This window comes from Euprymna scolopes, chromosome 14 (genome assembly GCF_053919585.1).
Source record: "Euprymna scolopes isolate OS-2025 chromosome 14, ASM5391958v1, whole genome shotgun sequence".
NCBI lineage: Eukaryota > Metazoa > Mollusca > Cephalopoda > Sepiida > Sepiolidae > Euprymna > Euprymna scolopes.
The window spans coordinates 24,112,413-24,127,279 of record NC_136495.1 but is presented as its reverse complement, the minus strand read 5'-3'; the positions used below and the strand labels follow the sequence as shown (position 1 = coordinate 24,127,279).

Genomic DNA, 14,867 nt, shown 5'->3' with positions numbered 1-14,867 from the left:
GTAATCAATGAAGTTTTAACAAGGTTAATACAAAAGTGCTCAATACCAAAGTAGGGCAAGATATACTTTTTGTTTCACTTACGCATTAATGTCGCTACACATTCATGAGCATATTTCAATATTGCTTATACATATTTGTATAAGCAATATCGTCTGAAAAGATCTCTAGTTACTTGTAACTAGCTGACCAAAACATGCTCATAAATGGGTAGTGACATATTGATGCTTATGTAAAACAAATAAAAACGTATATATATGAACAGATTTAATGGTAAACAACTGGTGATCACTACAACCATATTAAGACTTGAATCCAAACTGATTTGCAAGAGATTAACTGACTTACAAACAAAGGAGTTTTTCAATGAAGGAATTGGAACTAAAAGTTTGCCTTTTTTTTTCTCTCATGTAGTTTTCAAGGTTGAAAAACTTCAAAGATATATATATATATATATGTGTGTGTGTGTTTGTTTGTCTTACCTATACCTTTTCAAGTCTTATCGTCATTTTCTAAAATCGGCCAAAATATCTTAAAACAAAGTGAAAACAAAAAAAAACAAAAGAAAACGGTTTGGGAAAAGAAAAATCCATGGAGATACCTTGGAAAATTTGAGCATCCATAACGACAACTACTCAATTCTGCTCCTTTTGGGTAATAGGGATCATAGTACCCCATATCAGAAGAACAGTACAAATCTCCAAGATAAGATTGATAGGGGGTCATTGTTGTGTAATTTGGTGGTGGAGACATTTGCGGAGGTCCGCATGCAGTCAAGGGTGGTGGTGGCGGTCCCACAGGAACTGGGGGTGGTGCCGGATGATGGGGCTGTGGATGATGAGGATGCAAGGTCGTAAGATTTGGTTCCGGGTACGGTGAGCCGATTCTGCCCTGGAAGTCGGCAGGGAACGTACAAGTCATGTTCATGTAGGTTGAGTGTCCTGCCACTGGAATAGAACTGATCGGAGATTTCTTGTCCTCGGAAACCCCCGTGTTTCCTTCGTTTGTTTGTTTTATTTGTTTTTTTTAATTATTTTTGTAAACTGAGTTTGTTTGGATTTTTTTTTTCGTTTTAAATATTTTTTTTTTTAAATATAAACAGAAAAATATAAATTAAAATAAACCCATAGATGTGTTTTTTAAAGTTTACAATAAAACAATCGAAAAGAGCGCGCGCGGAAGAGAGAGAGCGTGTATGTCCGTGCTGGTCATATTGACGGAAGAAACTTCATAAATGACTACAACAAACTGGATAAGTCGTATCGTACACACACCTGTGTGTGTGTGTATATGTATATATATACGTATACGTTTGTCCGTTTGAATAACTCTGATCTCATGCAACAGTTGTCATTGGGTATGTAAAAAGCAGCATACAACTCATGGCCACTGGCCTCATTACATTTACAATGGCTTAAAAGGTACTAAGTCCTCAATAAGCAACCCAACTTAGTTGACTTTTATAAGATGAGACGTTTTGTCCTGTGCAAGTCACATGGAAAGGCGTTACACCTTAATAGTTATAACATCTGTGACGATTCGTGTCTTTCTGGTTGAATCTACCAATCGCAGCGTCTGGAAAGGAGACCCGGCTCATTGCAGCGATTTATACGGGGGGATCTCTTACGAGCAGAAGGAAGGAAGAAGGGAAGAGAAGGAAGGCGATAACTCGACGAGGGTTTCGGACTGGGCCGAAGCCGAGGAACATATGGATAATTTTTGGTGGAACCAGCAACCTTTGATTTGTAAGGTTCCAATGAAACAAAAGCGTGGACGAAACAAAACAAAATGAGCAAAAAAAAAAAAAAAAAGAAAAAAGAAAACGCCCACAGTACGGTTCCGCAAAACGGGGAGGTGGAAAACGACAGGAGAAGGAGAAGGTCTAAAAAGAAAAAGAGAAGGAGATATGTGTAAGGGTGGCGGATGAAAGAGAAGGGAAAAAAAGGTATGGAGTAACGAGAAACGGAAAACAGGTAAGAAACTTTGTCAATTTGTTAATAAGCAAAATTAATAATTGATTCGACCAATGGCAGAAAGAACAAGAAAAAAAGGTGGTGTACTTTCAAAATAGTGGTCCCTTATTTATTCCTTTAAAAACTTTTTAATTTGACAATGTTGATTAGATTTCATTGATTTTATGAATATATATATATATATATATATATATATAACTTCTGTGTACCCTTTATATTTCTTTTTTAAAATCTTCGGAAAAGGGCAGGGTTACCGAAGGAGACCCTTGCATTAGTTAAAGGAAAGGGCAAAGAGAAAGGCGGGGTAGGATCACCCATGCATGGCGTCATAATCAATATCAGGGTTTCGGGGGAGGGTAGGAAAAAAACTGCCTCCACCATGATCAGTAGCCAATCATGCTTTTTTTTTTTTTAATTGTCAAATGGATCAATCTCCTTCTGTAGATTGTTATGGAAATGCCCTTCCCCTTCCCTCCTCCCACTCACCGTGCCACACCCCAATTCTATTTTTTTTATGTAGGGTAGATTGGGTGGGGGGAGGGGAGGAGGTGGGGCATGAGTTCACGGTCGTTATCAACACACATGGATGAGCAAAACAATAAACATTAAGATAGCGAAATGTAGAAGGAAACGTTTGTATATATATATATATATATATATATAATATATATATATATAGAGAGAGAGAGAGGGAGAGAGAGAGACACACACACACACAGACCAACACATACATACACATATATATATATCATTCAATGGAGATTTTGATCTTCCATCGATACCTTCGGTTTCATCTCATCGAAATATTGGAAATTTAAGACACACAAAGATACGTGAGCCACCATGTTGGCACTATAAACGTCACAAATGTAATAAATAAATAAATCGGTCACATTTGGTATTTTTAACCCTACACGTTTCCAGTGTTCCCATGAAACCGTAGGTACCAACAAATGATCGAAACAATGTATAGTGTCATTGAATAAAACTATATCTGCTCATGCACAAATTGAGCACTCTTGCTACTTCTCCTATAACATTGAATTACACTAATATATATATATATATATATATATATATATATATATATATATATATAATTTATATTTGCTAGACACTATATACTATTTTGATTTTCCATTGATACCTTTGGTTTCATAGAAATGCTTGAAAGTCAGCCCACAGTGCTAACAATAATGATGGTAACCAATTCAATGTCAATGTTTTGATAGTGTAACAGTACGGACCGAGTTTCCAGTGTTCCCATGAAATCGAAGGTATGAATGGAAGAGCCAACTAATATAAAGCATCAATTTAAATTAAACAAATATATACTCTTGCACAATTAAGTACACATTGCTAGTCTTTCTCTTCATTATCGTTATTTATATGGCAGGTGCTCGACCGAGTTCCAACTCTGGGTCATCTCCCGTAATACATTTGCAATAAAAACTCGTCTAACCACAACTATAAAGAAATTTACTTTCTTCCTCTGTGAACCTAAAACCAAACAACTTCCATGAACAAAGTTTGTTTCTAAGAACTTCCCACCAGTAAAATACGATACCATGGGGTTGCTTCTCAGCCAACTACAACATGATCGTTTTCAAGTCCAATGTTAACTAATTTTCGTAAAGTCATCCACTTAAATGATCTATTTCACTCATTGTTTCCAATATTCTAAACATGTTAATCGCTGACAATCTCATTAACTTGAGTAGCTTTTGGGCCTTGATAAGTGGTGACTCAGTAGTAAAAATTAATTTTTGTACTACAAAAGTACACTTGTTATAACACGAAATTGCGCATACACACACACATTTGCAAACAAACGAATTTTTTACTAAAAAAATGTTCTAGAAAATATGGTAAAAATTTCTTTTGCTTTCAAATTTATGTTAATTAATAATTTGTCATTTTATTGGTTTTCTCCTGCTGATGAGAAGTGCTTATCTTTGAAAATCCATGGATTAAGGGTCAATTTACATTATATATTCCTTACTGATGAAAAATTTTGTAAACTTTCCAATTTCTTATCGAGCATCCTCTCTCTTATGATCCGATCTCACATGAAATATTTATCTTTATATTTTTCAATTATGTGGTACAAACACACCACAATTTGAACAGATGTAAAATTAGACGTAAAAAGGTATTTTTCCTTTAAATAAAAACATGATCAGTAAATAGAAAATAAACATATGAAAACAAAAATAAATAAATGAAAAAATGAATTGCTACAATCTTAAATAAAGAAACATATTTATTTTATTTATTTAAAAATGATTTACTTGACGACAAGTATTTTTTACAGGAGACGAGTCGTTTTTGTTTTTTTTGTTTTTTTTTTAAATATTAACCCTACAGGCATATTTCATTTCAAAAGGATGATTATTATTATTATCATTATCATTATTACTGCTATGATTATTTATCATTATCATTATTAATTATTATTAATTATTATTATTATTAATTATTATTATTATTATCATTAATTATTATCATTATCATCATTATTATTATCATTATCATTAATTATTATATTATTATTATCATTAATTATTATATCATTAATTATTATTATTAATTATTATTAATGATTATAATTATTAATAATTATTAATAATTATTATTATTAATAATTATTATTAATAATAATTATTAATTATTATTATTAACAATTATTATTAATAATAATTATTAATTATTATTATTAACACAACAATCAGTGGAGTTCACTGGAGTCTGAGTGATAACAAATCTCCCCAAATTTCCAGTACTCTCCATCTCTTTTGATAACCTTTGCAAATGTCTTTGCATTATCACAACAGCCGCTTACCATTGATTTCTCGCTAGCAACCACCATTGGTCTTCACTGGAATTTGGATGCCAAAAAAGTCCCCCAAATTCCCAGTTCTGGGCAACGTGCACTACCACATCAAACCCTTAACCGTTTATTAACATTTCTATTATCTTTTTAATTTGTATATAGTTTTGAAGTAAATTGCAGTATTTCCTTTTTATGGATGTCAAGTGGACAAATACAGACCCCCATCCCACACAATTATGTTATATAGCCCGTTGAATCAAAAGGAAATGTACTTACCCAAATGCTTTAGGTTTGGATTGGTTATTTTATGCGATATCAACCCTTTTGCGTTATTTAATGACCAATCTGGTGATTTTAGAAAAACATTTTTATACTGCAAGTTGTTTATATCTTAAAATATGAATTCATGGTGTTTCGTTTCGTTTTTTTCGGGTTATTTAATACCAAATCCAATCATTTTAGAAAATAGTTTTGTATGCTTCAAATTTTTTATATTTTCAAATATTTATTCATGCTCTTTGGTTTGGTTGCTTTATTTTACGGCATATCAAACCTTTTCCGGTCAGTAATTTTAGAAAAAAAGATTTGATTTCAAGTTTTATTTATTTATTTGTGAGGTTTAGTTTAGAGAAAAAACAAATGCTTTTGGCTTTACAGAACATAATTGAATTTTATAAATTAAAAAAAAAATAAACAATAACATCAATGTTTGATGCATTTAAGGTAAGGGAGCCGGTATCTCCAGACTGCCTGATCTGGCAGCACGAGAAACTGTTTGGTTAATGTAGTTTAAGAAAATATGGGGAAGTTCTATCTCCAAAAACCTACAAACAAACCAACAGGAACTAATGTGTCATTATACTAAAGTTGAATTAAATCAACGTTTATTTCTCTAAAGTTTTATTTCCTATATACTTTAATAACACAAAATACATGGTAAAATATAACTTAGTTTTAGGATTTAGTTATGCTTGAAAAAATTCATTTTTAATTAATTTAATCAGCCATAATTTATAATTAACTGAACAAATTACTGTATTCTCTCTCTTGGCGATCTATTTCCCTCATACCTCTCACCTTAACCCCTCATCCCTCTGTAACCACCATGAAATATTTCATGACTTATTTTTTGTCGTCATCTAATTTACGTGTGTCTGTACATATACTACACATATGTAAATTAAATGGCAAAATGAGTTCATTTGCTTCTATATAGTAATAAAAATAATAATACTAAAAATAGTAATACTAAAATGATATTAAAAATAAAGAGTAATAATAATAATAATAATAATAATAATAACAATAAGTAAAGAGAATTTTATTTTAGTAATGCAAGAAAAATATTTGTCCTCCTCAATTTTCATATCATTTTGTTAAAACTACCGAATGTCAAGCATTCACCTACTATCTCATATATTCTAACCAAGAGATGTTTTCAATATTTTAACCGTCCCTTAAAATGCAACTGTTTGTATCTCTCTTGCACTTGGTTCACCAAGTATATTCGCCAGGAAGTTTTTGAAATTCTTTTTCATGAGCATGACTGCTCTTGCAATTATTAGAAAGATAGAAATTTCCCTAAAATTCCAGTTTCTTTCCATGTCATATGCAATACATGTTGCACATTTTAGACATCTTGTATGGACAATGTTTGTCCCATGGTATAGTGGTAAAAACTGCAGACTATGTAGTTGGTTTGATCCCTGGCTTGAAATGGGTGCTAGTAAGGCTACACTGAATAAATGTAATAGAAAGAAACAGTGTCTCATATTCCGAAATTAAAAGTTTCTATACTTATATCCTTGTTTATAATCCTTTCAAAATATTTATTTTCAAATATATAGAATGGTCATTTATGAATTGAGATTAGTCTTTATATATATATATAGAAATATTATTTTTTCTCAAAATAGTTTCCGAGAAATATCCTTTAAATATCCTTTATATATAGAAATATTATTTTGTCTTCAAAATAGTTTCCGAGAAATATCCTTTATATATCCAAAAAAATATAAAAGGAAAAGATTTGTCAATACAGGCAGACATTTTTAAATATGAAATATTGTCACAGAATATAAATCAGTATGTCTTATATATAATTTTATTTTAGATACACACATTAGACATTTTAATCTGTTAAACACGAACAAAACTTAAAAATTGATGGTTTAATATGGTTCAATTTGTGCTTATTTTTGCATTAAATACCAATTCCTATAATTCTCTAACTATGCAGCGAATGGATACCATAATCCTTAGTTTGCTGCACCTTAATATAACAAAGGTCCATACAATATTTCAAACAGATCGGCCTATTAGTCTACAAGAAAAAGTGGAACAGACAGACACAAGCAAAAGGACTGAAGAGAAATATAATCTTGATTATGTATATAATCTTGAAATTTTTTTTCAACTTTTAAAACTACATAAAAAAATAAAGATAAAAATTCACATTTTTTAGTGTCTTGTTGGAAAATTATTTTGCCGGTGAGTCAATTAATTATGAGACTAATTCTTTCCTTCTGTCATTGGAATGCAACCAACCAGTCAGTCATCTCGCTAGATTCAGCCACTCTGATGTGTCGTAGACAACGAAATACGTGTTGGTGGTTAATTATATTTTAAACAATATATATGCTGCTCCCCATTTGGGAATACCAAATTAATAAAAGGGAAAATTATTCCCAACTCGCATTTAGGTAAAAATGCACTTTCGTATAAATAATTAAATTCATTCAAAATGTATCGGAAACAAAAACAAATATATAACACCGTCTTTCTCGTTGGATTTTACCATATCTTTTTTTCTCCCTTTTCCTCGTATCTTGCTTTCTTAATCTTATGGAATCCCTATAAACTGTCACTGTTACATAACATTTTAATAAGTTTTCAATAACAATATATATATATATATATATATATATATATATATATATATATATATACACACACACACTGGTTATTGATGTTTTGCTATATAACTCTTCAATGTGGTTGAACAAACAGCTGCCTCAAGCTGAGATCAAAACTCAATGGATTAAATGACACTTGGCTATCATTTGACATATTTCAAAATATATTTCCTAAAAAATGGTCAAAAATCATTCTTTTTTTTTTTTTAATTTATAAAAATCTGTTTTTATATGCATCATACTTAAAAGTTAAAAGATCTATAAAAAAATTAAAATATTAAAATCATCATAAAAAGTTGATATTTTTTAGGAATTAATTTTTTTAATTTTTAAAATTAAAAAAATTAATTCCTAAAAAATATCAACTTTTTTTTATAAATTTACAAAAACATTATTTTCAGAAATGTTTTTAAAACACCTAAAAACCTTCAAATAAATCCCTCAAAGATCCCATACTTTTTTCACAACTTTTCTAATATTCTGTAAAAAATACTTAAAAAATACAAAAATTTTAATCCTTCAAGAAAGAACTTCCAGAGTTCTCTAAATCAGTTCTTTAAAAAAGAAAAGATTTTATTACAATTATTTTTAACAAAAACAGAAGACTTTACTATAAAACCTCGTCTTTGTCAGAAAATATTTCAATTCATACATAATAAACCATATAATTTTATACCAATTTATATTTCAAAATAGTTCATTAATTTTGAGACAGTGTGTGTGTGTGTGTGTGTGTGTGTGTGTGTGTGTGTGTGTGTGTGTGTGTGTGTGTGTGTGTGTTAATAAAGGATAGATCAATGCATATCAGAGGAACGATATAAGTTATAAGGAGACAAATAACCAAAAATTTAGCCAAATCTAATTATAAATTTATTTCAACCCAATAGGGCCTTTTCAAATAAGAAACTTGGTGGAGGGCTGTCAACAGCGCATTTGAAAAGGCCCTATTGGGTTGAAATAAACATGAGATTTGGCTTAATTCTTGGTGAGTAGAGCTAGGTAGTAAATTATTTCTGCACTAAAAAGATGAAAGATTGTTTTCACAAATGTGTTAATCAACACCAACTAAAAGAGAACGATTCCAATTTTAAAAGTTACTGAATGTTAGTGAAATAAAACCCACGTTCCTGATGAACGCATCTTAAACTTTTTTTTTGTTTTTTTATAAATTTAACATGACAACAAAATGTTATACCTTTTTTTACATGACTAATCCAAAATATCTGAATTAAAATAAGAAAAAATAATAATTCTATTATTGCTAGTGCAAGGACCATCCCAATTAAATCTGTCCATTTTAGATGTGGAATAACAAATCAATTTAAAAGAAAGAAAGAAAGAAAAACGAACCTCAGTTGAAAACCTGTTTGGGTTGGAATATTTTAGAATACTAAAACGAGCCACGCAACAAAACTTGCGTAGATAAAACACAACAAAAGACATTTTTTTATATTATTTTAAGGCTCGAAAAGGTCATCAGGTGCAAAATGAATTTTCCTCCAGATAGAACTATGAAAGATTAGCTGTGCTCACCTGACGTTGCCTGGGATGTAATCAAGTAGTTTTAGTTTTTTTGTTTTTTTTTTTGTTTGCATATTTTTTTTAATTTATACAGAAAAAGTACTAAAATTCTAGTTGTAAGAGAGACAGCAGATTTTATGACAGTTCTGAATTTTTTTAGATGAGAAATCCAAAGAAAAAAGCAGTTTTTGTTTTTTTTAATTCTTCAATAAAAAGTTATTCCCCTTGATTTTTTTCTGTCATAATTGCAAAATATTTCCGAATGAGACATATTTCTTTTTAAATATAAACAAGTTAATATAGTGCCAATAAAATAGTATAACAATAACAACAAGTTAATAATAGCCCTGCCTTAATCCTACCACTAACCCTGAGTTTAGGTATCACCAGCGCCCCCTCCCCTCACCACCACCAAAAAAAATACTATTAACTTGTATAAACTACTTTTTTCATTCTTGGTTAATTCAGTTTTGTTTTGTTTTTATTAATTCGACCGGGTAGGAGGGGGAGTGTCACTTGGACTTGGTGCTAGTGGCTAAGCTAAAAATATATACATAAAAAAAGTTAAACAACATTTATTGTTTTACAAGTTTGAAAAATGGGCTATAATTGATCAGTTCGTTATCTTGATTTGTAATTTCCTAAGAAAGAAATGCTAAAATCAAAGTGTTTATTAAAAATGAAATTAAAATATATTACAAATCAAAAAATAAAATAATAGTTCATAAAATATAGAATTTCGCTGCAAAAAAAATAATCTTTTATATGGCAAGCTTTTTTATGGTGGGCTACGAAAAACATACAAAACTAAGCAATAAAAATGGCAGCCTCTTTGGGAGCTAATTACTTCAAGTTGCTTTTTTTGTTTTTTTTGTTTTTTTGTAATATGCCGATCTTTAAGTAAATACTCCAAGTTATACAATTGCCAAACAAAAAAATAATACAATAATTTACTTTGTTATTTTTTTTTTAATGTTAAGGCCATTGTTAAAAAAAAAAAAAAAAAAGCACCACAAAAGTAATTTCTTAGTCTCTTCTTTTTATCAACTCTCTTATTTTGTTTTAGCTGGGGATGGGGCATTCTATCAGATGCCAGACATTCACCCACTATCTTAGACATAGCATTCCAACCAAGAAATCTTTTTAACCATACCTTTACATGTAATTGATTGAATCTCTCTTGCACTTGGTTCACCGAGTATATTTGCCAGATAGTTTTTGACATTCTTTTTCATGGTTGCTCCCATAATTACTGGAATGATAGCGATCTTCCTATCATTCCAATTTTTTTTTTTCATATCATAAATAAAATCTTGGTATTTCATTATTTTGTCCTATCACCTCTGTTTAATCCAGCATCATTGGGAACACTAACTTCTACTAAGGTTGCTTCTTTCTCTTTCTTGTCCCATATAATTCTGTCAGGGTTAATAGCTCCGTTTTCTAACTGTCGGAATTGCATAGTCATAGTGAATAGTGTATGACGAACTTCCAATTGTTCTTTCTAGTAAACATTCCTATGACTTGCTGCTAAATTCGATATTCAACTTTTTACACTTGGTCCAGTACTGAAATGTTACAGCAGGATTTCAAAACTTATTTTTACATAAAATCATATTTAAAAAAAAAAAACAATAAAATTGAATAAGTACAGAATACAATTTATTTTTTTTATCAATAGATGAAGTGCACTTAACATCAACCATCAGCTGAGATTGTTTTTTATAACTTTCAAAGCAATGTGGTGTGATTTTGTTTATAAACGTGTTTTTTTTTTTTAAATAAATAAATAACTCATGCATAAACTCCAGAGAGTTTCGCCACATGCTTGAATACAAAATAATACCAGTTATCCAGTGATAGATTTCTTACAGATATCTGCATATTTTTGGAAATCTTACGAAGTGATTTATTTTTTTTATTTTTTAATTATTATTTCTGGAGACTGAATAGCGTTTTTTAAAGCATTTAAATTTTTTTAAGTTTGATCTTTTTACAATTGATGCCGTCTTTAATTATCGTCTGCTAGTTTGTTTTATTTATTTATTTATTTTTTTCCAGCTACCAATTCACAAACTGTTTCTTTCTAGTTAGTTCCGGAACTCTGTTCCGAAAAAAAATCGATTTAGTTTGGTTCAAATTGTGTAGAAGTAGCATTTTTTTTTTTAATATCGTTTTATTTTATGCTATTAAATTTTTGATTTTTAATAAAATAAAATGAATAAAAGTAAATGAAAACAAACTTCGTCTGGTAATGATGTACCATTCTAGTGATTATCATGAATGGACTTGGATTTACAAGTGCCTCTACATCGTCACTCTTAGTGGAAAATGCATTGAGCTTGCTTTCAGCTTGTCAAGCCAGCAAGACACTTCATGAAACTTCCTGATACATATTGGATTTAACATTTAATTAATATTTGCCTCATCATTAATCAATCGAATGATGAAACGGCAGTTGTAATATATTGCCAATGTCTTTTTGTGAAGAAAACTTATTGTCTTCATTTTTTCATCATATTAAACATGCAGACAAAAAAGAAAAAAAAATTATCAAAGTGACAAGGAAGACACACATTCAGTTGTCTTCAGACAATTATGGTATAACATTGATTTTGACTTCATCAGAATATTTTTTTAAAAAATAAAAAATCTTCGGCTGTTTTCTGTCATTATTAAATGTTGAAATAGTTTTGTGGGCAGAGTTAAAAGTTTATTCAGTACATACAATATGCAAAACCACCTTAAACTAGTTTAAAATTATGTTATGTTTATTTGCAAATAAAATATATTACAAAATCACAAGTATATAATATATATATATATATCTCTATATATATATATCTCTCTCTCTCTCTCTCTCTATATATATATATATATATATATGATTACTTCATTTAATCACATAAATATACGACAGTATGAATTTATGCGTAAACTTTAAGCATTTGCTTCAACAGTGCTCAATATATAGGTAGAGTTAGGTAGTAAGTTATAAAATATACCATATATATTTTATAACTATCAAGTGCTCGACTGAACTTTATGGTTCCCCTTGCTGAACTTTCACAAGAAACACTCAACTAGCTACAACCACTATATACTATTTCCTCCACTTTCTATATGTGCCTAAATCTAAACACAGATTCCAAAGCTTCTTTCCCAAAACTACCCGCCTGTAGAACACTGTTCCACTGGCCTACTTCCCAGTTGAATACAGCATAGTAGCCTTCAAATCCAATGTAAACAAATTCTTGTTGATCCGTCCCCATAAATAATCAAATTCTACCCAATTTACACCATTAACGATTACTACACTACTACTTTAACATTCATTAATCCTTATCCTCGAGTGGCCGTCGAGCCTTGATAGATGCTTGACTCCATATATATATATATATATATATATATATATATATATGTGTGTGTTTATATACTGTATAGGACTATATCTATATATGTATAGGATTAATTCCTAAATTAATTAACCAATTATGATGATTTTTGGAACACAGCTGTTCTGTGTAAAGGCTGTGTAATATGAGTTGTATTTAATTTAATTCATTTTTTGGCAAAGAGGCAATGTTAAAATTCAGATATTTTTTTATTTTTGTAACTTTTTAATAATATGTATTTAAACATCAATCAATAAATATTCCCCAAAATGCAAACATTTAAGCTTTGCCTTACATTTGATCCACAACGATGAGGCAGATGATGGTAGACGTTTTCTAGAATCAAACATTAATCAGAACTGGAGTAAGAATTCCAGGCATAAGGTTTAGTGGTATTATATCTTTATTTTACTTTTTATGTGGGGAAATAAAAGTGGTGCAAAAATGTTCTGCTTAGGAAAAAACAATTTACCCATCCTGGGACGGGTATTATTCATTTTTAAAATATATATTCGCAATTAAGACAAAAAAAATGCCAATGTCTAGATATCATTAAAAAGGGTCTGTCAAATCCAAAATATTTGATTTATATAATTGTATTCATTTGTGCTTCGTGTTTTTTTTTGTTGTTTTTTATTGATTTCTTATACTTTTCATTAAGCGATAGAAACATTGAAGTTAATGCTTTATATATATATATATATATATATATATATATATATATATATATATATATATATATATATATATATATATATGCAACCATGTTTTAGTAAAAATATGGACAAAAATACAAATAACATTAAACATTAAAAACAGTAGGTTAAAACAAGCTAGATTTTACACGGAAAATGCTGAAAAAAAGAAAAGATTACCATATTTGAATGACTGATAAAAAACAAACCAAGAAAATACCAAGGGAGATAACTCTGGTGTCATAAAAACGGGGATTTCCTGACAAATTCAATGACCGGTGAGACAACAGCATGACGATAGTTCTAACGGATCCGAATTTGATTATTTAAGACAACAAATAAACAAGAATTTATAAGTATTTAAACTGTAGCTAACAGAACAGAAAAATGGTAAAAAAAAACAAATATGCAACGAATAAATGTTACCAAAGGCAAGATAAGTTACTCTTCTACCCCCCTGAATAAGTTTTGTGGTGTTTTAACATATTTTAAAGCACCCCCCCCCCCCAAAAAAAAAGCGATTATCGACTCTATTCAGTTAGAATGAAAATCAAAACATGACTGCCATAAGCATTAGACGAGGACCTTTGGTAATAGCTCAAAAATTGAAAATTAAACAAAATACTTGTGGCACCACATCTAATAAATACCACCCATTGTGTGAAAATAATGTTCTACCAGTATTTTGTTTCATTTTGAAGCGATTATTAAAAGTCCTCATGTAGTTAAAAATACCCAAAAAATGTTAAACATTTGTTGTGTTGTTTTATACTAAAACATGTTTTTAAGTTAAAAAATAAAAACATTAATTAAAAGGATAATTTTTTTTAACGTAATAATAAAAATAAAACATTTCACTGTAAATAATTTGAGCCATTACTTAAAATTCCACCCCAATGTATTCACTGCAATATATATTTTTTTCTTCACAGAAACTTGTTCATATGTTTTTAGTAAGAAAAAAAAAATGGAGTGTAGAAATGCATAAAAGAAAAGCAAACTCATTTTTATTATTTAAGTTAAATTATTTTGTTTTTACAAACTTTAGTAAAAAAAACAACAAAAAAAACAGACAAATAAAATACAAAAATAAAATAAAATAAATGCGATTTAAATTTGGATCTAAGCAAATACTTTGATTGACGGCAATGAATTTTGGTGATATTCAAACTAAGTTACAACAAATATTGTTAGTTCAAAAAAAAAAAAAAAAAAACATTTGTGGTGTCAAGATTAGAGAAAAAATTAATGGGTTTAATTGAATATTGTTTAATTTTAACTTCTTTCGATTAAGTGAGATTTTTTGTTTTTTTACTACCTCTATGGTATTGCCATCTAGTGCCAACTCTTTGTGGGACGATCGGCAATAGGATGCACCCGTACCCTTCTACATTTGAAGTTGAGGTTCACGGCCAACCTAACCTTTTTTTTTTTTTTTTTTTTTTACACAGTGATCACCACTTATCAAGGCCCGGAAGTCACTCAGGGATAAGGGTTATTGCAAGTACATTACGTTAGTGTGGAGATTTGATGAAGT

The 14,867-nt window shown here is 29.6% G+C and overlaps 1 protein-coding gene and 1 long non-coding RNA gene across 12 annotated transcripts in view; one reads left to right on the top strand and one right to left on the bottom strand.

Moving 5' to 3' along the window:
• The window catches only part of LOC145292912 (recombining binding protein suppressor of hairless-like), a 438,485-nt gene that overhangs the window by 54,168 nt on the left and 369,450 nt on the right, over positions 1 to 14,867 (bottom strand). The window contains exon 1 of one of the 10 annotated variants that reach the window (XM_080139067.1): positions 600 to 1,012. The exons of the other annotated variants lie outside the window; for them this stretch is intronic. Coding sequence (XP_079995193.1) covers positions 600 to 925 — 326 coding nt within the window. The 5' untranslated portion in view covers positions 926 to 1,012. Of the gene's footprint in view, positions 1 to 599; positions 1,013 to 14,867 lie in introns of those variants that run through there. 10 annotated transcript variants of the gene reach the window in all.
• LOC145292914 (uncharacterized) overlaps positions 1,847 to 14,867 on the top strand; it is a 49,862-nt gene continuing 36,841 nt past the window's right edge. For both annotated transcript variants that reach the window (XR_013869617.1, XR_013869616.1), the window contains exon 1: positions 1,847 to 1,971. This is a non-coding gene — a long non-coding RNA (uncharacterized LOC145292914). The remainder of the gene's footprint in view (positions 1,972 to 14,867) is intronic.